At 43.9% G+C, this 24958-nt stretch overlaps 1 protein-coding gene across 1 annotated transcript in view; it reads right to left on the bottom strand.

Annotated features, from left to right (window-relative positions):
- Nucleotides 1-24958, bottom strand: part of CLCN2 (chloride voltage-gated channel 2) — a 193275-nt gene that overhangs the window by 102768 nt on the left and 65549 nt on the right. The window contains exon 8 of the mRNA XM_029616501.1: nt 13376-13501. Within this exon, the coding sequence (XP_029472361.1) occupies nt 13376-13501 (126 nt within the window). The remainder of the gene's footprint in view (nt 1-13375; nt 13502-24958) is intronic.

Here is a 24958-nt window from a genome sequence, read left to right as displayed (position 1 = left end):
TGTGGCTTAAAGAAAGCTGCACACTGAGGGATTTAGGTTTTTGCTGCCTATAGGCACTGTTGGTGCTGTTGCCCCCCCCTCCCCCCATCCCCAAAGTTCGGACAACAGGGAGCAGAAGATATAAACCACAGCCACATTTCCCTGCAGTAACTGAGTGGCAGATCCCGAGGCAAGACTTAGAAAATACCGAAGCACATTGGTCAATATTTCCTTCTTTTATATTCCACAAAAAAAAAAAAGGAAACCACACAATTCCAGCACACCTCGACAATCGCAGCCTCAAGAAAAAACACGCACAAAACACCTTACAAACACGTACCCACAAAACAAAAACTTAATCGCAACCTAACATCAACCTAAACTCCACTAAGCAATTACATTACATACTCCTATCATTCATACTATTCAATGCACAATCATTAACAAAAAAAATCCCAATATTCAATGGCCTCCTCACAGACACAAAAACAGATTTCATCGCTATAACTGAAACATGGATGAAAAGCACCGACAATGTATTAGTGAACCTAATGGACAACTCAACCTATGAAACTTTCTCTATATCCAGGCCAAAAAAAAAAAAAAAAGAGGCGGAGGTCTAATGCTAATCGCCAAAAAACCCTCCAGATGAAACTACTCGCAACTAACATATCCCCACCCTTCGAAATTGCTTTATTGTCCTCCACGAAACTATAAATATGCCTGGTCTACTGCTCCCCCCCCCCCCGATCACTAGACCACAACTGCTCACCACTAATTGAATTTTTCATGACCAACATCTCACAAAACAAACCAACTATCATTCTAGGTGACTTCAACATCCACATAGATACTTACCCACACAGTACAACATGCCAAACCATCACCGAGGCACTTTCAACACTGCAACTGAAACAAATCAAAGCCCCAACACACAAAGCTGGACACACCATAGACCTCATCTACATCAACACCAAACAATGGTTAACTTATGACACTAGCATAACCAAAATCCCTTGGTCTGACCACCACCTGATTCAATCCAGCTTAACCTCCAACTGCAACCTAACATCAACTCAAAACACCCCAATGTCGATGACATACTGTCCCCACTTCAACATCGAAACCCTCCAAGATAAGCTAAAGGACGAATTAACAAATATTGATCTATCCAACTCCGAAAATGCCACAGAGTCTTGGCTCAATATCACGAAAACTGTCGCTGACAACCTAAACACCATCATCACAAAGACAATCAAAAACCCACACCATCAGAACCAATAGTACAATGACAACATTAGATGTGCCAAGCATCAACTCCGAAAAAAAGAAAAGGCCTGGCACAAGAACAAATTAACCGCTCTACAAACAGACTATGGAAACTCACTATAAAACCCTCATCAACACCACAAAAAAAAGAATTCTTCTCAAAACAAATCAGTAAGTTTCAACACAACCCTAGAGTACTCTTCTCGATAATACAAAACCTTACTAAAACATCTAACAACCAGAACATACCTTACATCAAAATCGGAAGCAATGAGTTTGCCGAATTCTTTAACAAGAAAAACACAAATCTAATCAACAATAACCTCAACAATAACACCCACAACATCAAGCCAAATAAAAACAAAATTCCAAAATGGACCAACTTTGACCTTTCCACCCTGGACTTTTCCACCCTGAAAATACAAACACTCATCAAAAAAATGAACCCTGCCAACCACCCAATCGACTGCATACCCACATCAACTCTCAAAACAATAGAAACCACCATCACAAAAACTATCTCAGAGATCATTAACCTATCTCTTTCAGAAGGTAACTACCCCAACTCACACAAATCAGCAGTAATCAAACCTATCCTAAAAAAGATCAATCTAGATCCAAACAACCCCCTAAACTACAGATCTATATCTAATCTACCATTCATAGCCAAGAGCATGGAAAAAGCTGTTCACGCCAAACTCACTGACCACCTATATACCCGACCCAATGTGGCTTCAGAAAAAACCACAGCACTGAAACCCTACTCATCTCACTGAATGACACCTTGCTCAGAGGCTTCGAAAATGGGCAAAAATACCTTCTCATACTATTAGACCTATCAGCTGCTTTCGACACAATAAACCACAAAATTCTCATAGACCGTCTCAAAGAAATAGGACTTATTAACATCACCCTACAATGGTTCTCCTCATAGCTTTTAAATAGAAACTACCAAGATTCAATCAATAACACCTTATCCAAGAAAATCAACCTCAACACTGGAGTTTCCCAAGGTTCCGCCCTATCCGCAACACTCTTTAACATATACCTACTCCCACTATGCCAACTCCTAAAGGATATCAGCGTTACACACTTCCTCTACACTGATGACATACAAATAATAATGCCAATCCACAATTCACTGGAAGAAACCTACAAGAAAACAGGCTCATACCTATCTGCAATTAAACAATTACTAACCCAAATGAAACTCATAATAAACATTGAAAAAACAGAAATATTATTCATGGAACGGAAACCCAGCTCCTCACCACCACCTCCGCTTCTGCTCGAGAACCAAAAAACCCCAATCTCCCCAGTCACGCAACCTAGGAATAATCTTCGACAAACAACTATCCTTTAAGAACCACATCACAACCAAAATTAAGGAGGAATATCACAAACTGCTAATCCTAAGACGTCTAAAACCTTTTCTAACCCCAGAAGATTTCAGAACCGTTCAACTGCTCAATTTTCTCAAACATCAATTACTGCAACTCTCTACTACTCTGTCTACCTTTCTCCAACATCAGACCACTCCAGATCCTACAGAACACCGCAGCCAGAATCCTAACAGGCACAAAAAAACGAGAACATAACACACCCACATTCTTATATACCTACACTGGCTACCAATAAAATACCGTATAGAATTCAAAATCTTGACCATCACACACAAATTTATACATTATGAGAAAACAAACTGGTCAGCAACAAACATCTTGCCTCACACACCGCATCGAAATCTTCGATCCAACAAGGGCCTCTTGAAAATTCCCTCCGCCAGAACAGTACAACTCACAACAACCCGAGAAAGAGCTTTCTCCCTCGCCAGTCCCAAATTATGGAACACTCTCCCGACTAACCTAAGATTGCAACCCAACCTAAAAACATTCAAAAAGGACTTAAAAACATGGTGGTTCATCAAAGCCTACAAAGACACCCATGGTCAACCAACATCCTACCCACAACAGACCTACCAACCAGACCTAAACGCGCCCAGCTCCCCAAAGTCAACATAACTACCCAACAGCAACAACTAAGAACTTAACTATTCCTTTTGCACGAAAACTGCCTCTTTACTGTAACCTCAATATGATCCCTTACCATAATGGACCACTTGTACCCCTGCATGCCCACTTTACTGTACGTTGTACCTCCCTTCTAATTTCAAAATATGTAAACCATTGTGATGGCAATTCTCGAACGATGGTATATAAAACTCGATAAATAAACAAACAAATAAAATTAAGTAGTTTTTATAATCTTGTGAGTGTACAATTTATTTTGTGATTACTGGGTAAGGAGAAGGACCAGGGATGGGGAATGTGGGAGATAGCGAGGATAAATAATGTGACATGGAAAAGGAAGGAGTAGAAGGGTTATCAGAGAAGGCAGGGTCCAGGATCTGGGAAGAAGTGAAAGACAGAAGGTAAGGAAGCTTCCAGAGTCTGGGGGAAAGAATCTGAAATGAAGGCAGGGAAGAAGCTTCTGTACCCTGCTCCAGGCCCACTCCCCCCCCCCCCCCCACACACAGTACCAATCCCTTCTCTCTTACTCATAAACATTGCTTTATATTTCCCTTCCCCAGCCAATCTCCTTTTACACACCAGGTCTCACCCCCAAAATGATCATTCTCTCAGTCCCTCCTAACCTCAAAATATTCTCCCTTTGCTCTATTTACTCTGGGCTCACACCTCCTCTTCTGTTCCTGTATGACAGAAAGACAGAGATTGGATTAGGGAGTAGAGTGTCTCCTCTTTGCTCTGCTCTGTCTTCCACCCACTCCTCTGCTATCCCTGAATGACAGGAGGAGTGGGTTAGGGAGCAGAGCGTCTCCTGTTTGCTCTGCTCTTACACCCACTCCTCTGCTATCCCTGAATGACAGGAGGAGTGGGTTAGGGAGCAGAGAGTCTCCTCTTTGCTCTGCTCTGTCTTACACCCACTCCTCTGCTGTCCCTGAATGACAGGAGGAGTGGGTTAGGGAGCAGAGCGTCTCCTCTTTGCTCTGCTGTGTCTGTTCCAGCCTCCGCCCTTCCCCTCCTGTTTCCTGAAGACTACCTGGGAGAGGAGGAGCTGTAGCAGGAAGCAGAGGGCTGTTCTCTGCTGCAGGAGACTCAGTTCAGCTGCCTCCCAGATTTTTGCCCCCCCCCAAAGGAGAGCACCATTGTGCTCAGCAATCCTAACAGGAGCGAACCACCAAACTACATTCAATCTGCTAAAATGGAGACACATTGTTCTTTGCTTGCACGGCAAGGGTTAAAGGAGATGGGATTCAAACAGTATCCGAGGGCCCTGACCTTTAGAGTCTGGAAAACATATAAGCACGAGGGTAACCTGCACACACATTGCAGCAGATACCAGCATAAGCATAAGCTTGCTGGGTGGATCATTTGGTCCTTTTCTGCCGACGTTCATGGCACTACCTCTTCATGTGATATAATGGCTTTCGTGGCACTACCTCTTCATGTGATATAGTAGCTTTCGTGGCACTACCTCTTTATGTGATATAATAGCTTTCATGGCACTACCTCTTCATGTGATATAATAGCTTTCGTGGCACAGGTGGCCATGCACAGCTCCATCTCTTTATGAGGCACTCTGACATCCATGCTGCTGTCCCTTTAAGAGGGCAATTTCCAAAGCCCTGTATGAACTGCCGTCCCTCACGTGGGGCTCTGGGAATCCACAGCAGATCTACATTTAGCCAAAAGGGGAGTCACTCCCAGGGCCCGGTTGGCGGGATACCAGAAGTAATACGCATCACTTGAAGTTTCTAATCTTCTGGCAAAATTTTGCTGACAGGTGGAAATGTCCACAGAAACTTTGTGCCTGTGCTAAATCTCAAACTCGCCCATTTCTGGTCAAGACATGTGCCCTACAGTCCCCTTAGTTAAGACATGTGCCCTACAGTCCCACGTTATTTACTGTATTGATATGTTTATAGTATGATTAAGTATTACTTATTTGTTTAAACTGTTAACCCTTAGCACAGTTTTTCTGCTTTAAGTAGTATTAAAAAAAATCTGTAAATAAACACACGAACGTCACCCATACACTTGGCAGCAAAATGGTGAGTTTGAAAATTGTCCCCAAAAGGCACTAGGGATATCTGTAGCACTGTGGCTATCTACGGCGTTGCCCCTTTAGGTAGCACTGTGGCTATCCCTGGCACTGTGGCTATCCATGGCACTGTCCCTTTAGGTAGCACTGTGGCTATCCCTGGCACTGTGGCTATCCATGGCACTGTCCCTTTAGGTAGCACTGTGGCTATCCATGGCACTGTGGCTATCTACGGCGTTGCCCCTTTAGGTAGCACTGTGGCTATCCATGGCACTGTGGCTTTCCCTGGTACCTCCCCTTTAAGAGGTACAAACTATCCATGGCACTGCCACTTTTCAGTGCCTCTGACCCACCCCAAATGCGCCCCTGTTTTCGCACATAAATGCTTAATTTGATGGTTTTAAAATAAGTTACTCTTGCTCAGCCCATACACTCGTGTATATGGGCCTTTTAATGCAAGCAACTCTTTTCACCCCTAAGAACATAAGACTTACCATACTGGATCAAACCTTGGGTCTATCAAGCCCAGTATCATATTTCCAACAGTGGCCAATCCAGGTCACGAGTACCTGGCAGGATCCCAAGGGGTAGGGAGATTCCAAGCTGCTTATCCCAGAGATAAGTGGATTTTTAAAATTCCACTTTAATAATAGTTTATGGACTTTTCCTCCAGGAACTTGTCCAAACCTTTTTTTTTTTTTTTAATACAGCTGCACTAATGGCTTTCACCACATCCTCTGGCAATGAATTCCAGAGCTTAATTATGCATTGAGTAAAAAAATATTTCTCTTATTAGTTTTAAAAGTATCACCTAGTAATGTTAATGTGTGTCCTAGTCTTTGTACTCTGAGAGTCTAAACAACTGATTAACGTTTACTCGTTTCACTCCATTCATTTTATAAACCTCTATCATATCTCCCCTCAGCCATTTCTTTTCCAAGTTGAAGAGACCTAACCTGTTTAGTCTTTCCTCATAGGGGAATCGATCCATCCCAGTTTGGTCACCCTTCTCTGAACCTTTTTTAATTCTGCTATATCTTTTTTGAGATGTGGTGACCAGATCTGCACACAATACTCAAGATGAGGTCGCACTATGGAATAATACAGAGGCATTAAGATATTCTCTGTTTAATTCTCCATTCCTTTCCTAAAAAAGCAGAGTTGCTTACCTGTAACAGGTGTTCTCTGAGAACAGTAGGAATTTAGTCCTCACACATGGGTGACATCACTGGATGGAGCTTAGTACGGAAAACTTATGTCAAAGTTACTAGAATTTTGCGTGAGCCTCATTGAGCATGCATTATACCACGCATGGTCTCCTTCAGTCTTACAGAATTCAAGGATAAAATAAAAATGGAGAAGAAACCCACGTAGTGAAAAACCCAATTCCGCAGGGTGGCAGGCAGGTTTTATGAGGACTAATATCCTGTCCTCAGAGAACACCTGTTACAGCTAAACACATTTGCTTTCACCGAAGACAAGCAGGATGGTAGTCCTCACATATGGGTGAATTCCTAGCTACAGGCCACCCCCAACGAAATAAGGGACCAACAAAACACCTAAATTAGGTTCTAACGGGCACATCAACAGGTGGAGCGACAGCCTGAACACAAACATCAGGCCCTAGGCGGAAACAGAGTTGGGTTATACACCTCAAACAAGTTCTGAAGGACAATTTGGCCAAACCCATTGTCGTGTCGGCCAACCCTATTCAGACAGTAATGTGATGTGAATGTGAGGAGAGAGCTCCACCTCTCAGCTCTGCAGATCTCCTCCATGGGAACTGCTCACAAGTGGGCCACAGACGCTGCCATGGCCCAAACAGAGTGAGCCTTGACAGGACCCTCAAGGACCTGGGCATAAGAGAAGGAGATGCAATCTGCTAGCCAATTAGAAAATCTGTTTGGCAACAGCGATGGCCAGCTTATTCCTATCAAAAGAAACAAAAGGTTGGGTGGACTGTCTAAGGGCTTGTGTCTGCTCCAGACAGAAGGCTAAGGCTCTTTTGCAGTCAAAACTGTGCTGGGCTTGTTCGCCTTAGTGCAAATGGGGCCTGGGAAAGAATAATGGTAGGACAATGGACTGATTAAGATGGAAGTCCATCACCAAATTAGGCAGGAACTTAAATACATATGTAAGACCACACTGTCATGAAAAAACATAGTGTAACATGGATAAATCACTAAAGCTTGGAGTTCACTGACCGCCACAAAAAATATGACCTTCCAGGTCAGGTTCTTCAGGTCTCAGTGGCTCAAAAGGAGCTTTCATCAACTGAGCTAACATCATGTTGAGGTCCTAAGACAGAAGGAGGCATTAGGGGGGATTCAACTGAAGCAGGCCTGCATGAAATGTACAACTATAGGCTGTACAAAGATGGACGCACCATCTACACCATGTTAGAGTTCATCTGAATGCAATTGGTGCATAATAACAGACTTGGTATTCAAGCCAGCTTCAGACAGGTATAGAAGATAGTCGAGCAGTTTTTGTGTGGTGCATAAGAAAGGATCTAGGACCTTCTGCTCACACCACACGGAAAACCTCCTCCACTTCAGTCCATAGGACTTTCTAGTGGAAGGCTTTCTAGAAGCCACTAGGACCCGAGACACATCTTCTGAGAGATCGAGCAGTTGCAATATTAACCTCTCAACATCCAGGCTGTGAGCAACAGGGCATTGAGACGGGGTGTTGCAATCTGCCTCGAGCCTGGGGAAGTCCCCAGACTGATCGGTCTCCAGATGGACAACTTCCGCAGGAATGGAAACCAGACCTGTCTCGGCCAGTAAGGGGCTATGAGGATCATAGTCCCTTTGTCCGTGCGAAGCTTCAAGAGAGTCTTTGCTAACAGTGGAGAAAAGGGCATCTGAGGCTGGTTTACCGCATCTCCTGTACAGGAAGCAGAACAGAGGAACCTTCCTGCTCCAAGGCACTGCAAAGAGATTCATATCCAGGCTTCCCCCCAGAGGCTGACAATCTGATTTGTAATTCCTTGGTCCAGAGACCATTTGTGGGGTCTGAAGGCATGACTCGGTCTGTCCGCTATCAAATTCTTCATTCCGGCCAGGTACATAGCCCTGAGCACCATCCCATGGGACAGGGCCTATGACCACATCTGAACCGCTTCCTGGCACAGGAGATACGATCCTGTACTTCCCTGCTTGTTGACAACCACGTTGCCACTTGGTTGTCAGTTTAGATCAGGACAATTTTGTTGGACAGCCGATCTCTGAAAGCCCATAGAGCATACCTGATTGCCCAGAACTCCAGGAAATTGTTTTTATAGAGACATTCCTGGGCAAACCAGAGACCCTGAGTACTAAGCCCATCCACATGAGCTCCCCAACCCAGGATGGATGCATCCATGGATAGGACAATTTGAGTAGGAGGACTTTGAAAGGAGATCCCTCGTTTGTCCTGGTGGCAGGTAATTTCAAATGACAGAGTCCTGGAGAGGTGAGGTGATTTGGATGCGATCCTGAACATTCTGTGTGGCCTGGCGCCACCTCAACCTCAGGATCTACTGGGCCTTTTGCATTTTTAAACGTGCCAAGGGAGTGGCATGAACTGTCGTGACCATATAGTCCAACATCCTTAACATGTGCTAAGCTAACACTTGCTGAGTGTTGAATCTTTGCCATCAGATTGATTGCCCTTTGTCAAGGCAGGAAGACCTTGGCCTGAGCTGTGTAACAGGGATCTAATAAAGTCCAATTAAGGTGATGGACTGAGATGGATCATGGGGTAGTTGATGACTTACCTTAGTGTCTCCAACACCCGGATGGTCGAGCTCATGGACCTGCTGGCCCCCACCCAAGAGGTGCTCTTGACCAGCTAGTCATCCAGATGTGGGAAAATGTAAACTCCCAGTCTGTGAAGGTGCACTGCCACCATTGCCAGGCATTTTGTAAAGACATAGCGCTGATGAAAACCCAAATGGCCGCACGGAGATACTGCCTGTGAGTTGGGAAGATCTCCATGTGACTGTACACGTCCTTCAGATTAAGGGAGCATAGCCAGTCCCTTTTTTGCAAAAAGGGTAGCAAGGTGCCCAGGAAAACCATCTTGAACTTTTCTTTTTTGATGAATTTGTTCAAGGCCCATAGGTCTAAGATGGGATGGAGTCCTCCTGTTTTCTTTGGTATCAGATAGCACTGGGAGTAAAATCCCCGCCTACTTTGCCCTAGTGGAACGAGTACGGCTGCTCTCGCCGTGAGGAGGAGAGCTCCATTACTAGTACCTCCTGATGTGCTACCGGGCCCCAAAAATGGCTTGGGGGGGGGGGGGTAATTTGGCAGGGCATCCAGTAGGTTCAATTGGTACCCTTGGCAGACAATGGATAGAACCCACTGGTCTAAGGTTACACTGGGCCACCAGTTTGTGAAGAAATGCAGCCTCCCCCCCGACTGGCAGATCCATCGCCCCAGGTACGGGAAACTGGGCTATGCTCCCTTTGACCCAGTCAAAATCCTGTCCCTGGAGCTGACTGGGATGCTGGCTGGGACTTTGGGGCTCTTTACTACCTGGGATGGCTGCGAGAGCTCTGATGTTGATGGGAACGAGAGGATGGAGGATAGTACCTCCTCAGACAGAGGTACTATCCTCAGCCCCAATCTCGCCGACCTTCTAGATGAGGAAGATCAGTCTGAAGTGCTGACGGAGAGCTGAAGGTTCACATGGTGATCTCAGATTTGGGTGACCACGTCCTTAACCTTATCTCCGAAAAGAGATTCTCTCCAATGCAAAGTATATCAGCGAGTCGCTCCAGCACCTCTGGTCTGAGATCCGAGGCCCATAACCATGCAATTCTGTGGGGACTGATTCCCACTGGAGCCCCTCGATGGCATTTCAAAACATTGTAGGTCGAGCAGACCTCATGTTTTACACACTGCAGGCCGTTATGCACCAGCGACACTAGTGTGCCTTGCTGCTGTTGAGGCAGTTGCTCGGCAATAACCTGCACTTGCTTCCAGATGTCCCGCATATACTGGCTCATATTGAGCTGGTAGGCAGCTATATGGGCAATAAGCATAGCCCCTTGGAACACCTTCCTCCCAAGAGCATTCATCGCTTTGTGATCCTTCCCTGAAAGTGTCGAGGATGGGTCCAAGAACGCGTAACTTTCTTGAAAGGGGATTCAACTAACACCAAATGGTGGTGTAGCTGATGCTTGTCAAATCCAAGAGCCTTCTGGATGATATAGACTGTGTCCGCCTTCTTATTCACAGGAGGCACTGTGAGGGAGTGTTCCCACATCCTCAACAGTAACTCCACAAGGATCTTATGTACTGGGACTACCACAATCTCCTTGGGAGGCTCCATGAACTGGAGGATATCGAGCATTTTGTGCCTGGCATCCACTTCACTGATCAACTGAAAAAGGGATGGCCTCTGCCATAAATCTGACAAATCCTGTAAAGGAGATGTCATCCGGTGGGGACTTCCTTCGCTCTTCTGGAAAAGATGGATATGAGGTGAGACCATCAAAAGCATTGCTGGAGGCTACTGATGAGTCATCCAAGCAGGAGTCATAGGTGCCCTCATCCCCATTGTCATTGACTGTGAATGGAGCCCTGGAAACTCTGCTTCACCCAGTGGTGCAGGCACTGATGGAACTGTACATGGAGCTGTAGGGTCCAGTGCTTTTTCCAGTCCGGGGGAAGTTTCCTCCTCTGAGGTACTGGCCACGATGACTGGATGGGCAGGGGGAGGCAGCAGTGCCCCGCAGGCTATTTATGCCATCCTGTGAACCAACACTAGCTGGGTTGGTAACACACTGATGAATGCATGCAGAGTTTCTAGCAGTGACTTGAGGAATGACTGTGCTGGCACCGGTGCCACTGGTGCTGTGGCACTGATGAACCACATTGCCTTCTCAATGGTCAGCTGCACATGGCTCTCCGGTTGCTCCTTGAACTTCTCCGATGCTAAGACATGGGATGGAGGTGGTGTGACCAATCCTCCTCAAAACCGAGAGGAGGATTGGTGGCTGGCATCGTGATGGAATCATCGTGCACCTCTGGCATTGATGGAGCACTGGCTCTTCTCACTGTGGGGTCGCTTCAGTGGCATCACAGCTGAAGCTGGTGCATCCCCGAGCATCAATGGGGACCGATGCTTCTTCGGCTTCCCTTGATGCTTGACATGGTTTTTCACCGGTCCAAGCTCGATGATGAGGAATCAGACATCCTTGACCTGGAAAAGTCTGATGATAGCTGGTCTCTGGATTCCCTTCCAGCCGACGGCATCGAATGGAATCAATGGCCCCACCAATGTTGATAGCTCGGTGTCCATCAGTGCAGCTCCGCGGTCCCCTGATGCCGATATCTCCAATGCCTATGGCTTGGATTAGTCCTGCCTAAAGAGATGCTCCATCTTATCAAGCCAGATCTTACATCCCTTCGGGGTCATCTGGGCATACCTGCTGATGTCATGCGATGCCCCAAGGCAGAGGACACATCCACCATAGGGGTCCATGATAGAGAAGGTGCTCGTGCACTGGGGGCATCGCTTAAATCCAGAAGTGGACATGTGGTCACAAAATAAAAGGGATGCATTGTCAAAATCAATGATGGCAGTCATCGATGGCCAGTGGGCACTGAATGTACCACCGCCATGAGGGTATCAAAGCGAAAATAAACACTGATAATTGCTGTAAACTTAACTAGGATTCTAAAGGGAGAACCGGGGGGGGGGGGGGGCTTGTGTCAAATGCGTGAGGCAGCAAAGAAAGAAGCCGATACAGTAAAATTCGCGGGAGAGCAGGCGAGCGCCCACTCTCCTGTGCCTGCGATTCAGTAAAAAAAAAATATATTCAAATTAGGGCCCGTGGTAAAAAGAAGCGCTAGGGACACTAGCGCATCCCTAGCGCCTCTTTTTTGACAGGAACGGTGGCTGTCAGCGAGTTTGACAGCCGACGCTCAATTTTGCAGGCGTCTGTTCTCAAACCCGCTGACAGTCACAGGTTCGGAAACCGGATGCCGGCAAAATTGAGCGTCCGGTTTTCAACCCGCGAACCGCGGGCCAATTTTACATTTATTTTTTAATTATTTTTAACTTTTGGGACCTCCGACTTAATATCGCCATGATATTAAGTCGGAGGGTGCCCAGAAAAGCAGTTTTTACTGCTTTTCTATACACTTCCCCGGCACTGGCGGAAATTAACGCCTACCTTTGGGTAGGCGTTAATTCATTTGTATGTTGCCGGCGCTATTAGTTTCGGGGGGGGGGGGGGGGGGGGGGGTTGGATGCGCATTTTCGATGTGCTATTTACCCCTTATTGAATAAAAGGTAAAGCTAGCTCGTTGAAAACATGCATCTAAACGCTTCCTGTATCGGTCTGTAAATTCTTGCGAAAACGAAGCGTTCCAAAAACAGGCCAAGTAGGCCAAAATTCAGAAATATTGAGGCTCTCACCTGACCGTGAAATGATAGGCTCTGTGGAAAAGAAAAGGCTGAAGGGGACCCTGCGTGAACGCATGTTATAATGCATGCTGAGCATGCTCAATGAGGCTCAGTCAAAGTTCTAGAAAGTTTGATACAAGTTTTTCGTACCGGGCTCCATCTGATGATGTCAGCCATGTATGAAGACTACCATCCTGCTTGTCCTCAAAGAATCCTAGCATTCTATTTGCTTTCTTGGCTGCTGCACACTGAGTAGAGGATTTCAATGTATCATCCATGATGAGCGCCTATATCCTTCTCCTGGTTGATGACTCCCAATGTAGAACTCTGCATTGGGTAGCTGTAATATGGATTACTCTTCCCTAAGTGCGTCACTTTACACGTGTCCACATGAAATGCCATCTGCCATTGTCCAAGCGCACTGATATTCAGTGTTGGCTGGAGAAAGTTACCCGTGTAGCTCTGGCTGGAAAATAATTTTCCCAAAGTTAGGCAGACAACATTGTCCAGGTAACTTTAGACTGGAGATTCAGCAGCACAGATTGGAGCTGAATTCAGGACATTGCTGGTTAAATTGCAGTCTCACTGTTACTATCAGTGGCACCTTCCCTTTAAAAGACACTATGGCTATCCATGGCAATGCTCTGTAACCATCTCTTACCTTCATCTTTATTCCACACAGCGAGAACACGGAAAATAAAGGCACTGAAAGTGGCAGCGAAGAAGCCACGCCAATAATTCCTGACAGCAAAAAATGTGGATGTGACTTCAATGCTGAAGAGAACACCTTCAAAGAAAAGAAAAGAAACAGGAACAATTAAAAACCAGTACAATCCCTACTGGCAAAGGAGTCAGAAAGCAGGAGGTGGAAGAGAGACTAAATGGAAGAAGAGAGGTAATACAGAGAGGGAGGAGGGCGGGAAAGACAGGCAGAAAGAAGAGATCCAGAGGGAAAGAGTGGGGGAGCAGGAGAGGGAGGAGAGAAAGACTGCCCAATGGATCAATGGAGGGTCAGACATTTTCATGTGCCGCAGAGTGTAACCATGTGAGACAGCCTTCCCTGCCCCACACCCTGCAGGAGAGACAGAGCCTGTGAGACAGCCTTCCCATCCCATACCCTGCAAGAGAGACAGAGCCTGTGCGACAGCCTTCCCTGCCCCACACCCTGCAGGAGAGACAGAGCCTGTGAGACAGCCTTCCCATCCCATATCCTGCAAGAGAGACAGAGCCTGTGAGACAGCCTTCCCACCCCCATATCAATCAAGAGACACACAGAGCCTGTGAGACAAACTTCCTATCCCATACCCTGCAGGAGAGACAGAGCCTGTGAGACAGCCCTCCTATCCCATACCCTGCAGGAGAGACAGAGCCTGTGAGACAGCCTTCCCATCCCATACAGGAGAGACAGAGCCTGTGAATGGAGTAGTAGCACAGTAGTTAGAACAATTGGCCCTGAACCAGGGAAGCCAGGGTTCAGTTCCCACTCAGAGACTGCTAAAAGGAAATTGCCTCTCCCTATAGAACAAAAAATTGGATATAACCTTTGGCAGAAGAAGAGGACCAGAAGGCTCAACTGCATATATTACCCAGCAGTTTCCAGAAAAGGCCTCCGGAGGTCACTGCGAGGGATCCAGACTTCAGAATCTACAGCCTCAGCTTCCAGAAGCCCTGCAGCCCTTGCAGCAGAAGAGGACCGGAAGGCTCATCTGCATACATTACCCAGCAGCCCCTGGGAGAGGACACTAGAGGTCACTGTGAGAGTTCCAGACTTCAGAGGACACAGCCCCAGTATCCAGTGGCCCCACACCCCTTGCAGCAAAAGAGAACCGGGAGGCTCATCTGCATCCATTACCCAGCAGCTTCTGGAAGAGGACTCCAGAGGTCACTGCAAGGGATCCAGACTTCAGATCTACACCCCTTGCAATAGGAGAGGACCTCAAAGCTCATTACTATAAATTTAATACATATTTATACGGAAGAAATTTAAATCAAAACAAAAAGTGAATAAGCTGAGTAACTAGTAGATTAATTGTAGTTTTGAGGGTCATTTACAGACAAATGTAAAATAAATCAATACACTAAAAGCACATTCCCAGTTAGTGAGAAGTTGTATGTGTGCATTAGGTGCAAAGAACTCCAAGCCCTCTTTGCTCCTCCAGGTCTGTCACTCTAGCCTCCAGAGATCAGACTCTCTTTCTCTATAGATATATCTAGATATAGATAGATAGATAGATAGATATAGAGAGAGAGAGACTGAGAGAGAGAGAGAGAGAGAGAGAGAGAGAGAGACAGACCATCAGGGACAAAGTACAGAAGTCCCACCTCAATCTGGCAACCCCTGTGCTGCCTTGGAGGAGAAAGGTCACTTGGAAAGAGAGCATCACCTTAGTGTGGCAGGAAGCAATCCTATAGCTATGACCTATCCTCAAGTTATTGTTGTTGTTTTTGATGGATACTTTATTTTGTGGTCTTGACCAGGTTAGAGTAGATATTTTGATCCAACTTGATGTATCAAGTGCTTTTGACACAGTAAATCACTCTGTCCTGTTGTCCAGGTTGGAAGCTGATGGGATATCAGGGAGAGTTTTGCCGTGGTTTGGATCTTTTTTGCATGAGAGGAAACAGGGAATTCACAATCCAGTGGGAGCACTGAGAGGAGAAGATCACCTTGTTGGTGGCTGAAAATCAGTAAGTAATGCTTAGGGAAATTTTTAAAACTTAAAAGTATTGGGGAGAAATATAACTATTGGGGTATATTATTTAGAAATCCCTTGCATGTTGGGGAAGAGTATAGTGATAGGAGTATACTACCGTCCACCTGGCCAAGATGGTGAGACAGACAGTGAAATGCTAAGAGAAATTAGGGAAGCTAACCAAATTGGTAGTGTGGTAATAATGGGAGACTTCAATTACCCCAAATTGACTGGGTAAATGTATCATCGGGACATGCTAGAGAGATAACGTTCCTGGATGGAATAAATGATAGCTTTATGGAGCAATTGGTTCAGGAACTGATGAGAGAGGCAGCAATTTTAGATCTAATTCTCAGTGGAGCACAGGATTTGGTGAGAGGTAACGGTGGTGGGGCCGCTTGGCAACAGTGATCATAATATGATCAAATTTGAATTAATGAATGGAAGAGGAACAGTATGCAAATCCACGGCTCTCATGCTAAACTTTCAATAGGGAAACTTTGATAAAATGAGAAAAATAGTTAGAAAAAAACTGAAAGGAGCAGCTACAAAAGTAAACGTGTGCAAGAGGCGTGGTCATTGTTAAAAAAATACCATTCTAGAAGCACAGTCCAGATGTATTCCACACATTAAGAAAGGTGGAAAGAAGGCAAAATGATTACCGGCATATTAAAAGGGGAGGTGAAAGAAGATATTTTAGCCAAAAGATCTTCATTCAAAAATTGGAAGAAGGATCCAACAGGCAAGTTAAATGTAAGACATTGATAAGACAGGCTAAGAGAGAATTTGAAAAGAAGTTGGCCATAGAGGCAAAAAACTCACAATAAAAACTTTTAAAAATATATCCGAAGCAGAAAGCCTGTGAGGGAGTCGGTTGGACCGTTAGATGACTGAAGGCTTATAGGGGCACTTAGGGAAGATAAGGCCATTGTTGAAAGATTAAATGATTTCTTTGCTTCGATGTTGGGGAGATACCCATTCCTAGGATGGTTTTCAAGGGTGATGATTCAGATGAAATGAACCAAATCATGGTGAACCTGGAAGATGTGGTAGGCCAGATTGACAAACTGAAGAGAAGTAAATCACCTGGACCGGATGGCATACATCCCATGGTTCTGAAAGAATTAAAAAAATAAAATTTCAGAACTATTTCAATCAACTTGTAACCTATCATTAAAATCATCCATTGTATGTGAAGATTGGAAGATGGCTAATGTAACCCAGATATTTAAAAAGGGCTCCAGGGGTGATCCAGGAAACTATAGACCGATAAGCCTGACTTCAGTGCCAGGAAAAATCATGGAAACTGTTATAAAGAATAAAATCACAAAACATTTAGATGGACATGGTTTAATAGGACACAGCCAGCATGGATTTACCCACGGGCAGTCTTGCCTCGCAAATGTCCTACATATTTTTGAAGGAGTGAACAAACATGGACAAAGGTGAACCAGTAGATGTGGTGCATTTGGATTTTCAGAAGGTGTTCGACAAAGTCTTGCATGAGAGGCTTCTAAGAAAACTAAAACGTCATGGGATAGAGGTGATGTCCTTTTGTGGATTGCAAGCTGGTTAAAAGACAGGAAACAGAGAGTAGAATTAAATGGTCTGTTTTCACAGTGGAAAAAGGTAATCGGTGATCTTTTCTTGGACCGGTGCTTTTTAATATATTTATAAATTCTCTGGAAAGGGGTACGATGAGGGAGGTGATCAATTTGCCGATGATATAAAATTATGCAGAGTAGTTACATTTCAAGCGGATTGTGATACATTACAGGAGGACCTTGTGAGACTGGAAAATTGGGCATCCAAATGGCAGATGAAATTTAATGTGGACAAGTGCACAGTGATGCATATAGGGAAACCCTTGCTGTAATTACACAATGTTAGGCTCTATCTTAGGAGTTACCACCCAGGAAAAAGATCTAGGCAACATAGTAGATAATAATTTGAAATTGCCGGCTCAGTGGGCTGTGGTAATCAAAAAAGAAAACAGAATGTTAGAAATTATTAAGAAGGTAATGAAAACATTGGATGTCATAATAATGTGAGACCGCATCTTGACTACTGTATGCAATTCTGTTCGCCGCATCTCAAAAAGGATATAGGTGCCCTGGAGAAAGTGAAGAGAAGGGCGACCAAAATGATAAGTGGCATGGAACGGCTGCCCTATGAGGTAAGGCTAAGGAAGTTAGGGCTTTTCATTTTGGCGAAGAGACAACTGAGGGGGGATATGATAGAGGTCTACAAAATCATGAAAGGACTTGAACAAGTTAATGTAACTTGGTTATTTACTCTCTCAGATCATTGAAGGACCAGGGGGCACTCCATGAAGTTAGCAAGTAGCTCATTTAAAACAAATCGAAGACATTTTTTTTCACTCAGCGCATAGTTAAACTCTTTGCCAGAGGATGTGGTTACAGCAGTTAGTGTAACTGGGTTTAAAAAAGGTTTGGATAAGTTCCAAGAGGAAAAATCCATAAACTGCTATGACTGTGATTAATAAGCAATAGTAGCTTGTGATTTATCTAATGTTTGGGTACTTGCCAGGTACTTGTGACCTGTCTAGGGCACTGTTGAAAACAGGACACTAGATTGATGGATCCTTGGTCTGACCCAATATGGCAGGTTTTTATGTTCTAATATTGGGGACTCCTAAGTGGCATGAGATTGATATGGGAGTACAAGAGGTTTCCGCACTGTCTTCTACACTGTAGAATCTTTACCTTGCCCCATTGGGAAAGCTGTTATTGAGGCTTGGGTTGCAATATTATATTTATGCAGACGGCATGCAGTTTTTCATCCCCTGCAGTGCTGATGGGAGGTTCACTTTGATCTTTTTCCAGGAGTGTATGAGGGAAATCAAGTCATGGTTAGCTCAAAATGTGTTAGTTGTAAACATTATGAAAACACAATTGTTATGGGTGGGTTTCCAGCTTTACTTTTGGATGTGGCTCCCATGATTGTTGAGAAAACTGTGTTGCCCATTTTGATGGAGGAGAAGAACTTGGAGGTGTTACTGGATTCTGAGCTTACCATGTATAGTCAAGTTCCACGAATGGTCCAAATCTCTTTTTACAAGTTGAAGTTAGTAAAGCCACTCAAAATATGTCCTTCCAAAGGAGATGTTTAGAACTGCACTTCAGGAATTGGTTCTGTTGCAGCTCGGGTTTTATTTGGATTGTGTTGGAGCCATCATACTCAACCGGTGTTAAGAGACTTGCACTAGTTACCGGTGGGCTTGAGATCAAAATTTAAAAGGCACTTCTAACTATTCCATCAGTCAAAACAGCAAGACTAACCCAGGTAAGAGAGAGAGAGCGTTATCCTTAGCGGGACCCATACTATGGTACTCCATGCCCTTGGAATTAAGACTACAAAGAGAAAACAAAACATTCAGAAAAAATCTAAAAACTTGGCTATTTAAACAAGCCTTTCAAAAAGAGAAGGGAGAATAGATTCCAGGGAAATGCAAGGTTCAAACCAGGGAAGTGCAAGAGACAAAACACCCACACAAACAGGAATCAATAAGGGTGTTCGTTTTTAATAGAATTCATCACTAAAGGATAAGTTACATTTATAGAATGAGTCCTGAACTCAAACTGCTATAGATTTGACCTGGACAGAATAGTGATCACACTCATTTAACATCTAGCTTTGATTAAAAACTTATGTTACCGAACCTAATGGCACCTGTGCAAACTGATAAATTTTAACATTATTTTTGTGCCTTTATGTAAACCGTTGTGACGGTACCCACCTTAATGACGGTATAGAAAATATTTAAAATAAATAAATAAACGTACTACTTTGGCCCAAAAGCTTTTAGGTGTAGGGAAGAAAGGTATGTTACAGAAGAAGCCAGAGTGGTATAAATCTGGTCGCAATTTGCGATCCAATAATAAAGCTTTATTGAGCGTTCTGGCTAGTGGGGAGGTATCGTCTACAGAGAACAAGGAATAGAGCCCTCTCGTACGTCACAGTGGTAATGTGGCACTCTCTGTCTGATCAGCTTACATCTCGGAGTACAGAAAGCAGTTAAAATCTACTTTGTTCAGGGGAGCTCTTAATCTATGATTTCTTTTATAGTGTGGAATTCATAAATTAAAAATGTTTGATGCTTCCGATTGTTGTACTGGAGGAAGCGGCCTGTAAGCACCTGAAAATAAACAAACAGCATTTTCTTGCAGCGAGGATAGATCTCCAGGGATTCGTGCCCAGGAGGGAAGGGTTAGGATTGCCACTGTAGGTGGTGATTCGATTATAAGGAGGATAGCTGAGGATCGCTTGGTAACTTGCCTGCTCTGCGCAGAGGTGGTGGACCTCATGCATCACCTAGATAGGATTATAGACAGTGCTGGGGAGGAACAAGCTGTCGTGGTACATGTGGGTACCAATGACATAGGAAACTGTAGGAGGGAGGTTCTGGAAGCCAAATTTAGGCTGTTAGGTAGGAAGCTGAAATCCAGAACCTCCAGGGTAGCATTCTCTGAAATGCTTCCTGTTCCACGCGCAGGTCACCAGAGGCAGGCAGAGCTCCGGAGTTTCAATGCGTGGATGAGATGATGGTGCAGGGAAGGGGGTTTTAGGTTTCTTAGGAACTGAATATAATTTATTTATTAACACATATTTCTAGCCTGCTGATCCACAAATCTGAGTGGGTTACAACAAACATACAATGTTTGAGCAAATCAATAAAACCGCAAAATACAGTTCAAGGTTGGACAAATCAAGTAGAGAGAATAAAATCCATGTCCTTGCTCCTGTCATGGAACTGGACATATAGAGGTACTGCCTCTTCCCCCTATCAACTCCCCCCTCTCCCCCCCCCACACACACATACATGGGGGGAGGATGGGAGAATGTGCAGAGTGTGAGGTAGGGAGTGTGCACACACACACACACTCCCATCTACATCACTCCCATCTCTTCCTACCACCACCCCAAAAGAAATGGGAGGAGGAGCAAGGTAGAGTGGAAGGGGTAAAGAGTGGTCCAGCTACCCATCCTCCCCACTCCTATACCACTCCTACCCCCCAAACTGGCAGGGTTAGCTGGCACTAACCGCTAAAAAGGAGATAGCGCAGCTTTTAAACTAGATGATGGGGATATATGAGAGTTGCTCGGAAGTGCACGGCTCAGAATGATGCATCTTTGAAGGAGACCAAGAGAACCTTGAAATTAGGGCACCCCCAGTGGAGAGGTTACAAGAAATGAAAAAAATGGACCAGGTGCATTTAAGTAAAGAGCAGAGAGAGCAGAAACCTTCCAAATTACCCTGCTAACAGGTAAACAGGTTGTTAATACAAACAAAAACCACACTTTGAAATATCTGTATATGAATACTAGAAGTCTAAAAAGTAAGATGGGAGAGTTAGAGTGTATAGTACTGGACGAAGAGGTAGAGATAATTGGCATCTGGTGAAAAGAGGATAACAATGGGACTCTGTGATATCAGAGTACAAATTATATCAAAATGATAGCATAGATCAAATTGGGGGAGGGGTGGTGCTATATGTGAGAGGGCATTGAGTCAAACAGGATAAAAGTCAAAAGGACATTGCAAGAAACAAAATGCAATGTCGAATCTTTAAGGATAGAAATTTCAGGTGAAAAGGTGAATAAATAGCAGTGAGGGTGTTTTACCGTCCACCTGGCCAGAACAAACAGGCAACGAAATGCTAAAAGAAATTAGGGAGCTAACAAATCAGCAGCACAGTTATAATGGATTATTTCTATTATCCCAGCACTGACTGGGTGAACGTCACATCAGGACAAGCTAGAAGGATAAAGTTCCTGGATGAAATAAATGACTGCTTCATGGAGCAGCTGCTACAAGAACCAAGAGGGGAAACTGTTTTAGATCTAGATTTGGTGGAAGAGCCAGTGTCAATCGTGAAACACAACATGATCAAATTTGACTTATTAACTGGAGGGAGCACACTAGAGAAATGTTCAACAGCATTTAACTTTCAGAAGGGTGACTATGCTATAATGAGGAAAATGTTTAGGAAAAAACCGAAAGGAGCAACTGCAAAAGTTAAGAATTTACATCAGTAATGGATGTTATTTAAAAATACTATACTGGAAGCCCAGAGCAGATGTATTCCACGGATTAGAAAAGCTGGAAGGAAGGCTAAATGACTACTGGCATGGTTAAAAGGTGAGGTGAGAGAGCTATAATAAGTAAAAGACATGGAAAAGGGGTCCAATAGAAGAAAACAGGAAACTGCATAAACACTGGCAAGTTAGATGCAAAGCATTGATAAGGAAGGCAAGCAAAGAATTTGAAAAGAAGCTTGCTGTGGAAGCAAAAACTCATAAAACCTTTTTCAGGTACATTTGAAATAAAAAAGCCTGCGAGGGAGTCAGTTGGACCATTAGATGATCAAAAGATAAAGGGGCACTTAGGGATATCAAAGCCATAGCAGAGAGACTAAATTAATTCTTTGCTTTGGTCTTCACTGAGGAAAATATAAGAGGCATAGCCTTGCCAGAAATGATAATGAAAGGTGATGATTCAGCAGAACTGAAACAAATCTCAGTGACCCTGAAGATGTAATAGGGCAAATTAACAAAAGAGTAGCAAATCACTTGGACCAGATGGTATACATCCCAGAGTGCTGAAAGAACTGAAAACTTAAATTGTGGACATGCCATTAGTTTATTTGTAAACTATCATTAAAATTGTCTATGGTACCTGAAGACTACAGGGTTGTCAAAGTAAAGCCAAGTTTTAAAAAGGGATCAAGGGGTGATCTAGGAAACTACAGACCAGTGGGTCTCATGTCTGTGCGAGATAAAACAGTAGAAACCATCATAAAGAACAAAATTACTGAACATAAACATAGGCATAGTTTAATGGGACAAAGCAAACATGGAGGCCGATGCAATACAGTGCGCTGAGCCGAGCGCACGGTATAACCTGCACTCCAACGCGGGTTAAATAGGCGCTAATCCACCTTCTAATGCAATAGGGGGATTAGCATCTTTTTAACCCATGGAAGCGAAGTGAATGTAATAGCGCTCATCAATGCAAATACATGGGAATGAGGCCATTACTCATCACTCCGCATGCAAAAACATAAATGTGAGTCTCAGGTGCACAATTATCACTCAGCTATTAATGCCCGCCTGGAGCCTGAAAAGTCAGCACCCGCTTCCCGTGAACATTATTGCATCGGCCCCATGGATTTAGACAAGGCAAGTCTTGCTTTACCAATCTGCTACATTTACTTTGAGGGAGTAAATAAACCTGTGGATAAAGGGGAGCCAGCTGATACAGCGTATCTGGATTTCCAGAAAGCATTTGACAAAATCCTCATGAGAGACTTCTCAGGAAATTACCCACAGTACCTGAATGTAATCTGAATATAAAAAAAATAAAATAAAAAGTCCTATTGTGGATTGGAAACTGGTTAAAAGACAGAAAACAGAGAGCAAGGCTAAATGGTAAATAGTGGAGTCCCCCAGGGATCTCTTCTGCAACCAATGCTTTTTAATATATTTATAAATGACCTGGAAATGAGAACGAGTGAGGTGATCAAGTTTGCCAATGACACAAAATTATTCAAAGTTGTTAAATCACAAGAGGATTGAGAGAGACTGCAAGAGGCCTTGCAAAACTGGCAGACTGGGCATGCAAATGGCAAATTAAATGTAATGTGGACAAGAGCAAAGTGATGCACTTAGGGAAGAGAAACCCAAATTATAGCTGCATTAGGAGTCACCACTCAGGAAAAGGATCAAGGAGTCATCACTGAGAAAATGCCGAAATCTTCTCTCAGTGTGGAGCAGCAGCAGCCAAGAAAGAATTCTAGGAATTATTAGGAAAGGAATGGAGAATAAAACAGAGAATATCATAATGCCCCTGTATCACTCCATGGTGCATCCTCATCTTGTGTTCATATATCATACACAAACAGAATGCTGGGGATTATTAGGAAAGGAATGGAGAATAAAACAGAATATCATAATGCCTCTGTATCACTCCATGGTGCATCCTCATCTTGTGTTCATATATCATACACAAACAGAATGCTGGGGATTATTAGGAAAGGAATGGAGAATAAAACAGAGAATATCATAATGCCCCTGTATCACTCCATGGTGCATCCTCATCTTGTGTTCATATATCATACACAAACAGAATGCTGGGGATTATTAGGAAAGGAATGGAGAATAAAACAGAATATCATAATGCCTCTGTATCTCTCCATGGTGTGATCTCACCTCGAGGATTGTGTGCAGTTCTGGTCACCACAACCCAAGAAAGATATTGCAGAATTAGAAAAGGTACAGAGATGGGCGACCAAGATGATAAAGGGGATGGAATGATTCCCCTATGAGGAAAGACTAAAGATGTTAGGACTCTTCAGTCTGGAGAAGAGATACGATAGGGGTCTATAAAGAGTAATCGTTAATCAGTTGTTTACTCTTTCCAAGAGTACAAAGACTACAGGACAGACAATGAAGTTAATAGGTGATACATTTAATACTAACAAGAGAAAATATTTTTTTTACTCAATACATAATTAAGCTCTGGAATTTGTTGCTATAGGATGTGGTGAAAGCTATCAGCGAGGCTGCGATAACAAGAAGTTCAAGGCCGGTCCTAGCTTTTCTGCTACCCCTGTGCGAACAATTACTGTGCTGCCCCTCCCAACCCAATTCATTCAGTCTCTGTCCCGAGCCTGTGCTCCCTCCTGCCCCTTCTCCCTCCCCCTGGAGCCCATGGATAGGGGTATTAGGTACCCCAGGCGAACCTTATAGCCTTGTGCACGTGGCACCCTCCAGCCCCACAACCTTAAGGACGCACACAAATTACGTGTTTATTACAAATTTTACATGAAAAACAACCTTCCAAAGTACAGTCTGCTGAGGCAAAACTATCACTTACAACATGCATATTATATTTACATGCACCACTGTGGTGCCAACCCGAAAACTCTGAAAAAAAGACACTCGGAGCCTCTATGGAATTAGACTTTTGTAATGCGTGTTGGGTATGGGCTTGGCCCTCAGAAAGCCTTGAATAAACAGAATTACAATTACAATATAGCAAACCTCCCACGCCAAAACAACCCTAACAACCTTATCTGTGAAAAGACAGCACCGCACATATTACACCAGGCCCTAGAACACCAATAAAACTCTTATAAGGAACCCCGGCTGCTATAGATCCCTACACAGAAATGACATGCTAGCATGGTTACATATGCAGAGCTCAGAGAGATCCTTACCAAATACGGAATAAAGAGACCAGAAAGTATAAACAGAAACATGCTGAGAAGAACTGAACTGGCACCCACAACAAGCAGAGCAACAATGGAAAAACAGAAACAGTACCATTCTTCATAAAAACATGAAATAATAAAATCAACAAATATAAAATCATAATAGTAAAATCATACTCATAAAAAATGTAAGTATTTCAAACCACTTTATAAATGGAATATCCAAAATTTCCAAACACCAATAAAATATTTCAAAACATTTGATGAATAAAAAATCCAGTAATTAAAAAAATGTTCTATTTCTTCCCCCAAAAT

Source organism: Rhinatrema bivittatum, chromosome 9, assembly GCF_901001135.1.
Source record: "Rhinatrema bivittatum chromosome 9, aRhiBiv1.1, whole genome shotgun sequence".
Lineage (NCBI taxonomy): Eukaryota > Metazoa > Chordata > Amphibia > Gymnophiona > Rhinatrematidae > Rhinatrema > Rhinatrema bivittatum.
The sequence above is the reverse complement of the archived record's forward strand: the minus strand, read 5'-3'. Positions and strand labels throughout refer to the sequence as shown.